Below are 17,541 nucleotides of genomic sequence, written 5' to 3' on the forward strand. Positions count from 1 at the left end.
TGTGAAAGGGGAGTAATTTACCATTGTCAACAGTAGGCACAGCTTGACCACAAACTGAAATACTTTCCAGATTTCAACAAGCAAAGAACTACACATTCCACCCAATTAAAGGCAAATAATGCTTTGAGATTAATGAAAAGGGAAGCCTTTGAAAAGTGGAGTAAATTCTCCTTTGTAGTGCGTTCTACCTATTACAAAGTGAATTTCCCAATATTCCAAGAATGACCTTTTTATTTAAATACAAAGATACAGTATTATTGAATGTGGTGATAAAAGTAAAATTTAAGCTGAAGAGAAATTTATTCAAACAACAACAAAAAATAGATTTATTCCCTTCTACCAATCTGCATTTGTGTGTATGTGTGAGAGAGAGAGAGACAGACAGACAGACAGACAGAGACAGAGAGATAGACAGAGAAGCATTTGAATATCTGTTACTTTCTCTAAATAATCTAAACTAATGAAAAAAAAAAACTTCCTTATAGGCAAAACTTGAAAAACTCATCTAACAAATGTCTCACATAACAACAGAAATTTTAGGGCTCAACTGTGGTTGAATGTTGAAGACTACCTGTACTTATGTCCTTTTATAGTTATCTACCATATTTATAGCATTCATAGGATTCATTATTAATTGTAAAATTGATTGCAAATTTTTTGGGTCTGACACGGATTTTAATTTCTGTACTTTGTAATTTGATATTATAATTTATGTTTACGTTACTCAACCAATATGTTTTAAAAAAAAACAATTCTAGTTTATAATGAATTGTTATTAGTTTTAGAAATAAAACAAAATAAAATAAAAGCAATTTCAAACACAGAGAAAATAGGAAGACAAATCCAGAAATATGAGGAGAAATTGCCTATTTCTGAGACAGATGATTGATCGAGCACATCCCTGGCTATATATACTGGCATTTAAAAGAGGAGCTAAACGCTAGGGATTCAGCACAGGACTTTCCAAAACCAAAAACACGTTTATCAAAGCTTACCTCCGATGAAGTGACTCTGAAAATTTAAGGCTTGCATAAATAAATTCTTTAACCTGGATATAAATCTGAGGCACTGACTGTGACATTGGAAGTTTCTTTGGAAAACGGTGCTGTGGAAGCAAAAGAGATTTTCCATGTGGTACTGTATGTCAAAACAGGTCAAGTAAAAAAAGAATCTGATCTCTAATCTAAATTATATTTGATTGCAACTTAGTTATTTAATTCTATCATTTTGTGAACTGGAAAAAGTGACTTATGATGATTTTTCAAACTTATGACCATTATTTTTTTACACCGTTGAAGCATCCCCATGGTCACTTGATCAAAATTCAGACACTTGGCAACTGACTCATATTTATAACCATCGCAATGCCCCGGGGTAATGTAAATCATCTTCTGTGACCTTCTGACCAGCAAAGTCAATGGGGAACCCAAATTAATATAACCACTGTGTTACTAATTTAACAGCTAAGGTGAAAACCATTAAAGAGATACCTGCCTTTATACACTATTAATCAATTTGGCTATTGCGCACGTGATAGGCCCATTCAATAGCAATAGCAGTCAGACTTATATACCGCTTCATAGGGCTTTCAGCCCTCTCTAAGCGGTTTACAGAGTCAGCGTATCGCCCCCACAGTCTGGGTCCTCATTTCACCCACCTCGGAAGGATGGAAGGCTGAGTCAACCTTGAGCCGGTGAGATTAGAACTGCTGAACTGCAGATAACAGTCAGCTGAAGTGGCCTGCAGTACTGAAGCCTAACCACTGTGCCACCTCGGCTCCTACCTGCCTCCCACCTGTAATTAGCTTTGTTGTTTTTACAACAAGCATGTTGACTGATGCTCCTATTCCTTCCTCCCTATCGATTAACATGCCTGATGTAAAAACAACAAAGCTAATTACAGGTGGGAGGTGGGTGGATGGGCCTATCACGCGCGCAATGGCCAAATTGATTAATAGTGTATAAAGGCAGGCGTCTCTTTAATGGTTTTTACACTCTGATGATGTTAGCAGTGGCTAACAAGAGCTAAGTGAGCAATATATTTTAAACTTCTGGAGATTTCTGTTTCTTCTTTTATAACTACACCAGGAACTTGAATTTTTAGGATAATTCGCATATCACCTGATTATGTATGTAAGTTACGAATTTAACTTGTATATAGTTAGGAAGCTTATTGTTTGCACATTTTGATAATTTCCTCCATTAAAATTTGGAGATATGGCCACGACTAAGGCTTTAGAGGGCCTGAAGTCCCATGTCATAGATTTCTGAACTACTATGAAATCTATTGGTTTAGGACACCACGCAATTCCCACCATTGCAGTTTGTGAAGAGTTTGTGTCCCAAAGGTGCTTTTTCAACCATGGTTGTCTCAAAGGTGCTTTTTCAAGAGGCAATTGGACTTTCTGGTTTTTCTTTGAAGCCATTTCACTTCTCATTCAAGAAACTTCTTCACCTCTGACTGCATGGAAGGGAATGGAAGGATTTATACCTCTTGCAGATAGCTGGTCATTTGCATTCTTTCGATTTGCATTACTCAGGTGACCCTGAGGACACAGATAAACCTCCAGGTGGCCTCAAGGACTCGCTTTAAAAAATACGAATGACCAGCTGTCTGTAAGCACGATAAATCCTTCCATTCCTCATCTTCAAGTCAGAATTTAAGAAGCTTCTTCGCTGAGAAGTGAAATGTCTTCAGAAACCAGAAAAGTCCAGTTGCCTCTTGAAAAAGCATCATTGGGACAACCATGATCTGGATGACTGAGAATCTTCAGAGACATAAAGAGTTTGTGCTTCGTCTACCACTTGAATTCAACTCATTGTGATTTATTCAACCACTACAGTTAAGCAACCATGTGTAAATCAGGTCACTAGAAACAGATCCTGGTTGAGGATGAAGATATGATTCAATCAAACTGCAGTTTGCTGTTTTATTCAGTTACAATGGTAATCTACTTTGCCATCGTGACCTGACAAAAGGGCGAATGACAAAATCACGCCCGACTAAACCGCATTGCTAAAACCGCGACGTCATCAACGCGCCGACAACAGCACGGCGTCAACAGCGCAGAGACAGAAGGGTGCTTTACAACAGCGCGTCGACAGAAAGCCGATTTAACTTAAGGTAAGGGTTAGGTTTAGGGTTAGGTTTAGGGTTAGGTTTAGGTTTAGGGTTAGGGTTAGCGTTATGTTTAGGGTTATGTTTAGGGTTAGGGTTAGTTTTACAGCGCGCTTCTGTTGCCGCGCTGTTGTCGCCGCGATTCAGCACTCATTCGTCAGAGCGCTTTAGAACACACGGTTTTGTCACCGCGGTTTAGTCGGGCGCGGTTTTGTCGTTCGCCCTTTTGTCGGTGAACCGTTTGCCATTATTTCGAAGTAAAAAAAAAATGTAGCCAGTTCTATGCTGTTCTCCGTATTGTTTGAACTTATATTCTCTTCTACAAATTTCCTATTGTTTTTTTTTTTTAATGTAATGATATTCTTGAAATAATAACCTTGTTTTGTGCATGAAAAAAGGGAGGAAGCGCCTCTGAATATAATCTACTTTTCTTTAGTTTTAAAAACTAATATGTGGAGTCCTGGGTAGTCTCTAAACTTGGCTGTTTGCTCACAGATGTTTCATTAACCAGCTAGGTAACATAATTAGTTCTTTGCCTGCTTTCCGAAGTATTGGATACCCATAAATGATTCCAATAGAAGAGAATGTTCATTATTGGAATTAGCCAGACAAAAACTAATATGCCATCAAGTTCTCTTACCTTGTCAAGTTCTGGATCTTGAAAAGGAAATTTACTAATCACAAGTTTGTACTCTTCCTCATTTGATACAGGAATTGGACTATAATTATCTGCTTCAAAAATATCCCTGCAGGGTTTAAGGAATTAAGTTAGAAACATACAGTTCAAGTGCAAAATGCAACAACACAGATGGGCACGCAATCCAGACAGGGTTAGGCTTTACTGCATCGCATTTCTTGCAAAGGAAGAATTATACATTTGTAAATTGTCAAGAATGTTGGTGAGTTAAAAAGTGCTGTAAAATATGGCTAGAAAAGCAGGCAAAGAAGTATCATAGCCACAATTAATTGTTAGTTAACTGTCAATTAATTGTAATTAATTGACAAGAATTCATAATACACTAATCAACATTTGTGAAGCTACAATAAGGAAGCGGCTTCATATGGAAAAGTAAACTTATTATATTGCACCAAGTTGAAATCCCCACAATAGTCTGTGTGTGTGTGTGTGTGAGAGAGAGAGAGAGAGGGAGAGGGAGAGAGAGAGGGGGGGGAGGGAGGGAGGGAAACAGACAAAATAAACGCATAGAATTATCAAATAAATAAAACCTCAAATTTAAATTACATTCATATACACATCCAGCCTGTCATAAATGTTGATATTTCTAAAGCTTTCTAAATTGCTGCCATTTCAGGAAACAAATCATCATTACCAAGATTGGATAATGAAATCTTCAAATATTTAGCCAGTTTCAAAATAAAAACCAAAACTGGCTGTTATTTGGAAAAAACCTTTCTTCTTATCTTGCAATACTCACCTGAACAAGGTAGCCCACTTTTTAAGAAGCGTCTCATTATACTGGTCTCTTATTTCAAGTAAAAGATCGAAGAGTCTGTTGACGTGGAATCCATAACCCTAAAAAAAACAGAATATTTTCAAAGGTGCAAACAGAAGCCAGCATATGATATTTACAAAACTGAGAAGTTTTCAAGGCCTGTATCCTTCCTTGTTTTTGCAAATTAAGGTCAGCATACCACAATCCCTTTTTCCCATTCAATAGTCCACTGGGGACTTTCTTTCCTCCTCATTCCTAAAGTGAGCTTGCTCTAATCTCTTTTCTTTTTCCACAGCTTCCCATTTATCTCTGGCCTGCTTCATATGGTAATGGCTCTCGTGGGGAAGGAATGAATGGATACCACTTTCCTTCACCACGCTCTTTATACAACATAGGGGCCAAGTCCTCTACCATGATTATCTAAATACATAAAGAGAAACAGAGGGAGGAGGAGGAGGAGGGGGGGGAAGGGGTTCCATATGAAAAGTCAACCTTCCCCTTCAATTAATATGCTATTATATATTTCTTGCACTGATCTCCTCTGCCATTCCGGCATAAATGTCAGCTTGTTCTCTTCCTATCAAATGTTGTACAGCAATTCCGTTCAAAGCACAGCTAGCAATTCAGCCGCACAAGGTTGTAAACATTTTTAACATAGTGTGTGTTTATATGCAGTGACTGTGTTATATATTTTATATGCAGCCCAAGACAATGCGCTCTTCACTCTGTGGGGCTCAGGGAAGCCAAAGGGTTTACACAAGCCTAATATGGGCTTATAAGGGACTATTCTACCCGTGGCACGACAAAACCGCGGTCCACTAAAGCGCGCCCGATTAAAGCGCGTCGCTGACGTCATCAGCAGCGCGACAACAGCGACCGCGGAGAAAAAAGGGCGCTTTAAAAAGCGCTTTGAAAGCAAGCCGATTCACGTTGAGGTAAGGGTTAGGATTAGGATTAGGGTTAGGGTTAGGGTTAGGGTTAGGGTTAGGTTAAGGGTTAGGGTTAGGTTTAGGGTTAGGTTAAGGGTTAGGTTTAGCGTTAGTTTAAGGGTTAGGTTTAGGGTTAGGTTTAGGGTTAGGTTTAGGGTTAGGGTTAGGGTTAGGTTTCGGGGGGTTAGATTTAGGTTTAGGGGTTAATTTTAGCTTTAGCGCTCACAGCGTGCTTTTTTCGTCGCACTGTGATGACGTCAGGTACGCGGTTTCGTCGAGCGCGCTTTAGTCGAACGCGGTTTTGTGGTGGAACCATTCTACCTTCACCACATTTGAGCATCTATTTGTTTCTTTCTTATAAATTTGATCTACAAGGCCAATTGCAGACAGACAAACACTAGACCAGAGGGATGGGGGAAAAACGGACTATTACTGGTATCACATACTGTACCCCGGACTGGAAGTGCAGAATATATAAAAAATAAATATTCAGAATGACTGCCAACTCTTTAGTATTTTCCCGGAGCTTTGATTTTGCTGAAGGGGAATCTAAGCACTGCTGCTCGAGAGGTGAGGTTTAGGTTTATTAGATTTATATGCCGCCCTTCTCCCAAGGACTCAGGGCGGCGTACGACATTAAAAGAAACACATAATACAAAAGTTTTTAAAAAATTAAATAGAATATCCCAAACCCAATTAAAATTGACAATGACATTTTTTTAAAAAGAATTCGAATTATAATTAACAGTGATCAATAATTTGTTTTGTTGAGGCCAGGCTGGCTTCCTGGAAAAGCCAACTTTTTAGGGCACGCCGGAAGGACCGGAGGTCGGGGATTACGCGAAGCTCCGGGGGCAGCTCATTTCCAGAGGGAAGGCGCTCCCACAGAGAAGGCTCTCCCCCTGGGGGTCGCTAACCGACACTGTCTGGCCGACGGCACCCTGAGGAGGCCAACTCTGTGGGATCGCGCTGGACGGTGGGAGGCTACTGGTGGCGGTAGGTGGTCTCGCAGGGTAGACAAGTCAAATGTTACTGCAAACACAGATAACTTCTTTGCCATTCTCTTGTCTTTTTTTATTTTTATGTCTTTTCTGTGTTTGAGGACATTTTTAGTGTACGCTTAATTTTAAGGCAGGTATTTCTTGAATCCAGTTGAATAAGAAAAAGAGAGCAAACAGACATTCCATACCTGAAATGCCAGCATGTTACCAACCTGTAAAGTATCCGCGAAGACAACTATCAGGTTCTTCAGCTCCAGAACGAGATCAGGGTCAGTGCAATAGGACTGAAAGTTAAAGTATCAGATTACGCTTAAGAAATTAAAGCAATGCGTTGCGCATTTTCAACAGCTGTAAAGCTGACTAATGGCTGCATTTCCAACAATAGCGTATGGAAGCTTACAAGCAAAGGATATTGAAAATAGGACTTCCTTCTGCTTATCTTCCTCAGAAATATTTACTTGTTGTTGTTTTTTCTCCCTTGGAAATGTTTTGCTTCTCATCCAAGAAGCTTCTTCGGTTCTTCAATGCCAGAACTGAAGAAGCTTCTTGGGTGAGAAGCGAAATGTTTTCCAAGGAAAAAAAAAACCAAGAATATTCATTGCCTTTTGAAAAGCATCTTTGGAGACAACCTTGACCTGAATGATTGAGACTCTCCTTAGACATTCCTCAGAAATAATATTTGAGGAGTGTTTCTCTGAGTTATATATATCTATATATCTATATATCTATATATCTATATATCTATATATCTATATATCTATATATCTATATATCTATATATCTATATATCTATATATCTATATATCTATATATCTATATATCTATATATCTATATATCTATATCTATATCATCTATATCTATATCATCTATATCTATATCTATATCTATATCTATATCTATATCTATATCTATATCATCTATATCTATATCTATCTATATCTATATCTATATCTATATCTATATCTATATCTATATCTATATCTATATCTATATCTATATCTATATCTATCTATATCTATATCTATATCATCTATATCTATATCTATATCTATATCTATATCTATATCTATATCTATATCTATATCTATCTATCTATCTATCTATCTATCTATCTATCTATCTATCTATCTATCTATCTATCTATCTATCCCCCTCATGGCTAGAGACTACCCATAATCTTATCCACTATTAATTTGCCCAATACTCTTCTAATGCCACCCACATTGGCATTTAAATCAATTTATGAGAAAGTGCTCTGCCTCTCATTTTGCTCCCCATCACCTAAATTTCAGACGTAAATGTTGGCTACTCCAATTTCTTCTTTAAGTAGAAGCTATAAAAATATTTAACCGCCGTGTTTCGTTTGCGGTGAGGGCGCCAACACATTCGTGCAGTTTTCTTGGCAATTTACAGATGTGATTTGCCATTCTCTTCTTACAGAGTGCATTTTTTTTTCATTTTCCCCTTCTAGCTTGGAGATGTGGTGGTCCCCTGGTGGTCTCTCTTCCAAGAATTAACCAGATCTAACCCTCCTTAGTTTCTAAGTAAAATTCAGAGAAGATTGGCCGGATTCTAACATCTGCTGAGACCATAAAAGTGTTAATGGTGGTAGAAGACGATTTGAAAAATATCAGACGATCTAGAAGGAGTCATTCATAAATAAAACAAACATATAAACCTCAAAAATGTGGGGTATTTTTCTATCTTAACCTTAAGGCATCTTTGTTTCAGGTACTTAACCTATGCTTTTTTCATCAGCCTTGGGGATCCACGGGGAACCTGCAAGATGGCTGTATAAGGTCAAGTGATTGTTGTTCTCCCACATTTTTGAGGTTTATATGTTTATTTTATTTATCGATGACTCCTTGTAGATCGTTATGTAGTTTTTAATAGCTGTTACATTTGTGCACTGCCCATAGTCACATTTTTTTGTTGGATATAAATGTGGTAAATGAGGTCCTAAGATGTCCGTAAAGGGGGCGTGCATAAGCGCACCAGAGTTCCTTCCGTCCCTGTCCTACACTATATATATAGTGTCACAACCCCTGGTAAGCCCCAATTATGGGAGGAAGCTAACTGCTTCCATCATCTGTCAATCGGCTCGTCACAAGAGTCCATCACGACAGAAACCCAATATTTTTACTGTTGCCTTTGTTATATTTGTGATTTTTTTTTTATTTGTGCTGATAAATAAATAAAGGGAGACTAGATAAGGAGGAGACCTGTGGCATAATGGCTAAGACGTTTGCCTAAGATGCAATACAGCCCAGGTTCGAATCCCAGTAAGGGTATGGCTAGCTGATGAGAGCTAAATAGCTTGAAATAGATCTATACTAGTCTCCCTTTATTTATTTATCAGCACAAATAAAAAATAAAAAAAACCACATATATATATATATATATATTTAAATATATATATATATATATATATATATATATATATATATATATATATATATATATTTATATATATATATATATATATATATATATATATATATATATATATATATATATATATATATATATATATATATATATATATATTTAAAGTCACAACCCCTGGTATGCCCAAATATGGGAGGAAGGTACACTTCCACTCTCTGTCTTCGGCTCGTCACAAGAGACCATTCAGACAGAAACCCAATATTTTTTACTGTTGCCTTTTTGTTACATTTGTTATATTTATGCTGATAAATAAATAAAGGGAGACTAGTATAGATCTATTTCAAGCTATTTAGCTCTCATCAGCTAGCCAACATAGGGTATTTATTTATTTATCAGCATAAATATAACATACATACATATATATATATATATATATATATATATATATATATATATATATATATATATATATATATTGGTACATACGCAAAATAAACGAAAGTTATATTATAAAGAACGTTTATTTGATTCAATGAGAAGGATGGAACTGTTTATGTTGAGATGACAGATCGTCATAATTTGGTTCCCTGGTTGTTAATTTTAATCTGAGATGCGGTTCCACCTCCAATAGTCTGTTCCTTTTTTTCGACTTAATGTCTACAAATGCAGAAAAAGCAACTTTGCATAAATTTCTTATTTCTTTCCTTGTTCTGTGGGCGCAGCTAAGCACGTTGCAATGGATATTCCCACGTGATCCCCACCAAACTCCGGTGCAACGCGTACCCCCACCAAACTCTTCCCGTACCCCTGGGGGGTACGTGTGCCAAACTTTGGGAAACACTGTTGTACATGTTTGACAAACTAAATAAAATAAAAGGAAAAAATAAAATAAACAGCCTGGGTTTGTGTTAGATAACCATTTGCTTCTATTTACAGATAAACTGTCACAATAAAAGTCCATCGGCTATTAGCATTTTTTGCTATTTTATTCCTTTAGACGAAAAAAAAATTGCAAACAAAAAAATTAGGAAAAGATAACTTTATAAGGCTAAATGACACTTGTTTATAATTCCCCAACTGAAGAACAGCTAATAGGATCTAGTTAGTAGCTAGCGTACAACTCTTGTTACAATTGGGAGCTATCATAAGGCTTTTTTGCCAGTGAAGTTTACTTTGGAAAAGGGTTTGGAATTATAATTAGAAACTATTTCCTGGTGCTGTTTTCAATGCTAAACTAATTCAACTCTGATCTCATGAAAAGGTCAGTTGAAAGCTAATTAGGACAGATTGCAACAATAAGAGCAGATTAACTCTGCATATTCTAAACTGTTCAGACTAAGAAGAGTTTGGAAGACCTGGGGGATTGTAACTCAGTGGGGGGATTATGCAGATCGCCCAGGGGCTGGGACTCAAAGCCTGATACTGCAGGGAAAAACAAAGGCTTTGATGGGCTCCCCCTCCCCAAATCTGAGCAATTTTTAATTACCAAGACCCCTCCCCACCCCCCTCCACGTTAGACTTCCATTCTGCACCACCACCAGCCTTCCCCACATTCTCCTTCCCCTAAACCTACTCTACGGGGTCTTAAGTAAATAAATTTAATGGGAAGCTTCCCCCCCCCCCAATCCCCTCCCCAGCTCACTCACCGAATGAGTTCTAAGGACAGCAATAATCTTGGAAAGGGCCATGTTCCAAAGTTCATCCGTGTAAGCTCTCGTGATTAATCCTTGGGTTGCGTGTAAAATGTGATCCTCAACGACAAAAAACCTGAACAAAGGTAACAAATCGTGGGGTTAACGGGACTTTAATGTGAGATATCATTGAAAAAGAGCAATAAAAGCCCAATGCTCTCTCTTTTCCTCTCCCCCTTTCCTCCTCAGCCCCCAAACATGGGGGCTTTCGCTGGCCTTTTGCGCCGTATCGCACCTCTGGCGCTTAATTAAAGGGAATGTGTGAAGAAACCCACGCTCCGCCATTTAATTAGGACGAGTATATCTGAGATGCGGTAATAAATGTGGACGTTTACCCCCTCAAACCGCACCTCAGTGGGAGAGCACATTTTTTGTTCATGCATTCGTAGAAAGAGCCGAGGTGGCGCAGTGGGTAGAGTGCAGTACTGCAGGCCACTTCAACTGGGTTTAGGTTTAGGGTTAGGTTAAGGGTTAGGATTAGGGTTAGGGTTAGGGTTAGGGTTAGGTTAAGGGTTAGGTTAAGGGTTAGGTTTAGGGTTAGGTTTAGGGTTAGGTTTAGGGTTAGGTTAAGGGTTAGGTTAAGGGTTAGGTTTAGGGTTAGGTTTAGGGTTAGGTTAAGGGTTAGGTTAAGGGTTAGGGTTAGGGTTAGGTTTAGGGTTAGGTTAAGGGTTAGGTTAAGGGTTAGGTTTAGGGTTAGGTTAAGGGTTAGGTTAAGGGTTAGGTTAAGGGTTAGGTTAAGGGTTAGGTTTAGGGTTAGGTTTAGGGTTAGGTTTAGGGTTAGGTTTAGGGTTAGGTTAAGGGTTAGGTTTAGGGTTAGGTTAAGGGTTAGGTTAAGGGTTAGGTTAAGGGTTAGGTTAAGGGTTAGGTTAAGGGTTAGGTTAAGGGTTAGGTTTAGGGTTAGGTTAAGGGTTAGGTTAAGGGTTAGGTTTAGGGTTAGGTTAAGGGTTAGGTTAAGGGTTAGGTTTAGGGTTAGGTTTAGGGTTAGGTTAAGGGTTAGGTTAAGGGTTAGGTTTAGGGTTAGGTTTAGGGTTAGGTTAAGGGTTAGGTTAAGGGTTAGGTTTAGGGTTAGGTTAAGGGTTAGGTTTAGGGTTAGGTTTAGGGTTAGGTTTAGGGTTAGGTTAAGGGTTAGGTTAAGGGTTAGGTTTAGGATTAGGTTTAGGGTTAGGTTTAGGGTTAGGTTAAGGGTTAGGTTAAGGGTTAGGTTTAGGGTTAGGTTTAGGGTTAGGTTAAGGGTTAGGTTAAGGGTTAGGTTTAGGGTTAGGTTTAGGGTTAGGTTAAGGGTTAGGTTAAGGGTTAGGTTTAGGGTTAGGTTAAGGGTTAGGTTAAGGGTTAGGTTAAGGGTTAGGTTAAGGGTTAGGTTTAGGGTTAGGTTTAGGGTTAGGTTTAGGGTTAGGTTTAGGGTTAGGTTAAGGGTTAGGTTTAGGGTTAGGTTAAGGGTTAGGTTAAGGGTTAGGTTAAGGGTTAGGTTAAGGGTTAGGTTAAGGGTTAGGTTAAGGGTTAGGTTTAGGGTTAGGTTAAGGGTTAGGTTAAGGGTTAGGTTTAGGGTTAGGTTAAGGGTTAGGTTAAGGGTTAGGTTTAGGGTTAGGTTTAGGGTTAGGTTAAGGGTTAGGTTAAGGGTTAGGTTTAGGGTTAGGTTTAGGGTTAGGTTAAGGGTTAGGTTAAGGGTTAGGTTTAGGGTTAGGTTAAGGGTTAGGTTTAGGGTTAGGTTTAGGGTTAGGTTTAGGGTTAGGGGTTAAATTTAGGTTTAGGGTTTACAGCGTGCTTCTTTCTCCGCGCTGTTGTCGCCCTGTTGATGACGTCAGCGACGCAGTTTAGTCGGGCGCGGTTTTGTCGTTCGCCCTTTTGTCGGTGAACCATATTTAATGTAGTTACCATCAAAAGAGCCAAAGATTTTAACATCTGATAAATCCAGTTCTTTAATACACACAAGATTTACTTTCAAGAAAACTTAATTTATCATACGATGATGGGAGGAGCAAGGGGGGGAGTAACTGTTTCCATCCCTTAAAATATCCATTGCTGGTGTTAATACAGCAAAAATAAGACCAAAAAAAAAAAACACATGCGAACATGTTGAAAAGCTAAAATAAGTACAGATAGCAGCTTTACTCACCCTACAATTTGACTGAAGTATCTTCTGTAATCTTCTACTGTTTCATGCTGTAAGAAAAGGACACAATCATTTAACAGAAAGCAATTTGAGAGGTTGTATAAATCGTTTCTTCTTTCAGGTCAAGTACCATGTTGGACTGTGGCTGCAGAACGAGTCGCGCTTGTTTCCTCCTCTGTTTTCTATAGTAGTTTTCAAATGTTTCTGCGTCACCCTAAACCAAAAAAATATGTACAGTTTTAGAGATCTGTTTGTTCTCCCAAATATTTTCATGACAAACTTTCCCCCCATTTTTCTGACTATGAAAAAAATATTCTATGGGCTGCTCATAATTTCAAATATATACTGTGCATTGTCTGGTTCTGTTTTACTACAGGTATTTTATGTTAAAAAATACTCCTTTCAATCAACGTTTTAATATTTAGAGAGCCGAGGTGGCGCAGTGATTGGGGTGCAGTACTGCAGGCCACTTCAGCTGACTGTTATCTGCAGTTCAGCGGTTCTAATCTCACCGGCTCAAGGTTGACTCAGCCTTCCATCCTTCAGAGGTGGGTGAAATGAGGACCCAGACTGTGGGGGCGATATGCCGGCTCTGTAAACCGCTTAGAGAGGGCTGAAAGCCCTATGAAGCGGTATATAAGTCTAACTGCTATTGCTATTGCTATTGCTATTTATATTACTTTTGGCTTCTAGGATTCTCTGGGGGGGAAAAAACCCCAAATAAATTATTGTTGTCGCCACGCGCGCTCAGATTGCTACCGAATCGGTAGCAATGGTAAGTGGATTTCAGCCCTGCCTCAGGTGCACATTTCTGGCTTTTCTCGCAATCTCCTTTTCCACAGTAATATGTGACCTGCATATTCCCCTGGGATTTTTTAGGTTAGGTCCTACCCAGTGGTGGGATTCAAAAATTGTTCGAACCTTTGTGGCCTTTGTGGGAGTGGCTTGCCGCCTATGTCGCCGGATGGGAGTGGCTTGCCGCCCATGTGACCGGATATGGAGATGCAGACGACACTTGTCAGAACCACCTTAAATTACCCCACACACAGCACTGGCATGCATAAGAATATGATGTAAAACTTGTTTTTCAAAAGGCATCTGTGGTTTGCGTTAAAACAACTTCAATGCACACAATGCTCTGATTGCACCACAAACGCAGTAGTCATCCTTACCTTTCACAGAGGCACTGAGTTTTATAAATAGGAGCATGATAGTGTAGAATAATCATATCCAAGGACCAGTGGTGGGTTTCAAAAATTTTCGGAACCTCTTCTGTAGGTGTGGCCTGCTTTCCGGGTCCACTGGTGGAACCTCTTCTAACCGGTTTGGTAGATTTGACGAACCGGTTCTACCAAATAGGTGCGAACTGGTAGGAACCCTCCTCTGGTCCTACCCAGTGGTGGGATTCAATTTTATTTACTACTGGGCATGGCTTGGTGGGTGTGGAATGGCTTGGTGGGCGTGACAGGGGAAGCATACTGCAAAATCCCGATTCCCTCCCCATCCCATTAACCCGCTTTCCAGCTCCATTCTCCTGTGCAGGGCAACTGAAGAAGACCACAGCCGATCAGCTGGGACTCAGGAGGTAGCAAATAGATCAAGGGTAGGACCAGCCAGAGGTAGTATTTGCCAGTTCTACGAACTACTTAAAATTTCCGCGACCAGTTAGCCAGAACCAGCCAGAATCAGCTGAATATGTCCTACCGGTAACAAGCCTAGTGCTCCTATCTAATCAATTGCAGAAGAGTATTATAGTATATACTGAGACTCTTTGCTTGTTGATACTCGTAAAAATTGAAAATACTGTACATAAATGCTATTTCAAATTTTATTTCCCCCCACAATTGAGGGTAATAGAGAGGAACAAGAGTGCAAGAGAAAGATTACAAACCTAGATCAGAACCAGGGGAGGAACAAAAAAGGTTGAATACCCTCTCCTGTCAGAGGCCAAATGTCATTTAAAATATGCACATCATCCTCAATATGACTTAAATTAAGCTAACATGATGGCAGGCCTGCATTTATATTCCTTTTAGAATTTCGGCCTGCCACACTTTCTCTTATTTCATTATGCTGTTTCTTTAAGTACAGTCAATGGGAGGGGGGAATAGACAGGAGTAGGATTTTGGAATGTATTGTTTTGCATTCTTTACTAGAAGCCAAGGTCATCCTTTGTCTCCGCACTTTCACACCTGACCGGAAGCAGCTGGGCGTAGACGCCAGCGTGGAAGAAGGAGATTGGACCATGTGATGGATTTGTGGGTGTGAGGACAAGATCATGAACTTTTAACTGGGTGGGATTCTGATGTAACTTCCAGAGTTGGAATCCCACAGCACGATGCCAACGTGCCTGCCTTATTAAATTGGAACTTTAAGCATAGTTTTGCCTTCGACTCTGATTTCTCCATGGTATTTGGAACACTGACACATGAATCTCATTATTTTCAGTGAGACTATTCTAAACTTTACTTAGCCTAAAGCAAATTTTGTAGGGTTGCAACCAATAACCGTGGCCACTAATTTCTTCTTTTTACCCAGCCTCCTCCGTCTTTACCAAGTTGTGTTGGAAATAGCAATAGCAATAGCAATAGCAGTAGACTTATATACCGCTTCATAGGCCTTTCAGGCCTCTCTAAGCAGTTTACAGTGAGTCAGCATATTGCCCCCAACAATCTGGGTCCTCATTTTACCCACCTCGGAAGGATGGAAGGCTGAGTCAACCCTGAGCCGGTGAGATTTGAACCGCTGACCTGCTGATCTAGCAGTAGCCTGCAGTGCTGCATTTAACCACTGCGCCACCTTGGCTTGGAAAATTAGGCAACAATACATGAGGTTACAATGGCAATCATGAAGAGAAGGGAAACTAGGGGGAAACTCTTTTTCTGCTTGTAAAACAGAGCCTCTAGTGGCTCAGAGGCCCTTGTCTTTACGGAAGAATGAAAACAACAACGTTACAACTAAGCAGACAAGCATTAGCAGCAGGCAATAACTAGGCACATCTTCATTATTACACTATATATACATTTCTATGGTTCACCGACAAATGCGCAATAGACATATGCGCGCCGACAAAACCGCGACAGACAAATGAGCGCCATCAAAATCGCTAATTGATTTTCGACAAAATCGCGCCGACAAGTGCGCAACGACAAAATCGCGTCATCAACAAACTATAGACAGCCCAGTGAGTGTGCTGGGCCTTTAACATAGCGGGACGTGTATACGTACATTATAACCCTAACGCTAAGGAGTGGGATAGAAGAAAGAGGGGTAGAGAGGGCGGGAGAGAGGATGGGAGGGAGGGTGAGAAGGGAGGGAGGGAGTGGATCGGGAGAGAGGAGTGGTAGAGGGGGAGGGGAAGTAGGGTAGAGGGGGATGATGGAGGGAAGATAGAAAGTTGGAGGGGGGTGGAAGAAAGAGGTGTACGGAGAGTGGAAGAGGTATATTGGGTTTCTATTTTTGAGGGTATTGTTGACAAGAGGAATTGCCGCGATTATTGTTTAATGTTGTATGGCTCCGGCTATGCACAGTATATATGTGAGTGTATGAAAATGAAAAAATGAAAAATAAAAACCTTTTTCACATATAACCCTAACGCTAACCCTAAAAATTTTTTTGATTTTATTGTGCTTGTCATCGCGCTTTTGTCGGCGCGATTTTGACGTCGCGAATTTGTGGGCGCGATTTTGACAAAGCGTTTTAATCGGCACTGTTTTGTCGGCGCACATATGTCTATCGCGCAATTGTCGGGTCACGCATTTCTACGTATATACAAATAAAAGGGTTTTCATATATAACATATACATACCAGAACTGAATAAATATGTAGGCATCTATACACAGGAGAAAAATCTACCAGATCGTGAGCAGTCAAAACCTGTAGAAATGCACCCGCCCCCAAAAAAAGGCAAGAATGTAACGTCCAATCAGATATAACATTACAAAGCAAACTTTTAGCATAAATTAAATGAAAGCCAATATTGTTCATGGGCAAAACTTTGTTATGATTAGTCCCATGGTTGTTATGGTAACTAAAGACGAGAGGTACTTATTCAAAAGCGGGTACTTGAGAGACCGCCTGCTGCCAATTACCTCCAATAGACCGATCAGATCCCACAGATTAGGCCTCCTCCAAATTCCATCCGCCGGCCAGAGTCAACTGGCGACTACCCGGAGGAGAGCCTTCCCTGTGGCTGCTCCGACCCTCTGGAACGAGCTCCCCGTGGAGATTCGAACCCTCACCACCCTCCAGGCCTCCGGGAATAGGGCGGCATATAAATGCAATAAATCCAAATCCAAAATCCAAATTTTCACTGGCAGAGCCACTGCGGGCCAGTCCTTTGCTGTTTCTAGGTCAGCCCCGTGGGCCAGATCTAAGCACCCCGTGGGCCAGATCCAGTTTGACACCCCTGGTCTACCCCGATTGCAGTCACCTAAGCGTAAAAATACAATATAATCCACTGAAATACCTCCTCTTCGTTTTCTTCTTCGTCCTCTAGAGTTTGCTTTGAAACTACTTCGCTCCTTGCTTCTGCAATCCCGTTGCTGCTGACGTATATGTTCTTTCCACAACAGAGACTGCTCTGCTTCTGAAGAGCGGTGTTAAAACTTTTTTGCTGCTGTGCCTGCATTAGCAAAGCAGATACAGTCAAGAAAATAATCCACGAGGTCTCTTTTACAGTCCCAAGAAACAAATTCAAGTCATAACAAGGCCAGAGTCGCGGAAGAGGTGGTCTCCTAATACTTTAGCTGGATCCAGGCCACCACCCCCCCCCCCCCCGGCCAAGGATTGGTCACATATCTAGAAATATGCATGAAGGTTTCCAGAATGATTCCACTGGTTTTGTTTC

The 17,541-nt window shown here is 40.1% G+C and overlaps 1 protein-coding gene across 1 annotated transcript in view; it reads right to left on the reverse strand.

Annotated features, from left to right (window-relative positions):
• Window positions 1-17,541, reverse strand: part of EXOC6 (exocyst complex component 6) — a 79,398-nt gene that overhangs the window by 30,328 nt on the left and 31,529 nt on the right. The window contains exons 7-15 of the mRNA XM_032231973.1: window positions 17,161-17,316; window positions 16,500-16,568; window positions 12,822-12,905; window positions 12,695-12,741; window positions 10,537-10,657; window positions 6,714-6,785; window positions 4,554-4,651; window positions 3,758-3,863; window positions 996-1,105 (exon numbers count right to left, since the gene is read on the reverse strand). Coding sequence (XP_032087864.1) covers window positions 996-1,105; window positions 3,758-3,863; window positions 4,554-4,651; window positions 6,714-6,785; window positions 10,537-10,657; window positions 12,695-12,741; window positions 12,822-12,905; window positions 16,500-16,568; window positions 17,161-17,316 — 863 coding nt within the window. The remainder of the gene's footprint in view (window positions 1-995; window positions 1,106-3,757; window positions 3,864-4,553; window positions 4,652-6,713; window positions 6,786-10,536; window positions 10,658-12,694; window positions 12,742-12,821; window positions 12,906-16,499; window positions 16,569-17,160; window positions 17,317-17,541) is intronic.

The sequence above is a fragment of the Thamnophis elegans genome, chromosome 15 (assembly GCF_009769535.1).
Source record: "Thamnophis elegans isolate rThaEle1 chromosome 15, rThaEle1.pri, whole genome shotgun sequence".
Taxonomy (NCBI): domain Eukaryota; kingdom Metazoa; phylum Chordata; class Lepidosauria; order Squamata; family Colubridae; genus Thamnophis; species Thamnophis elegans.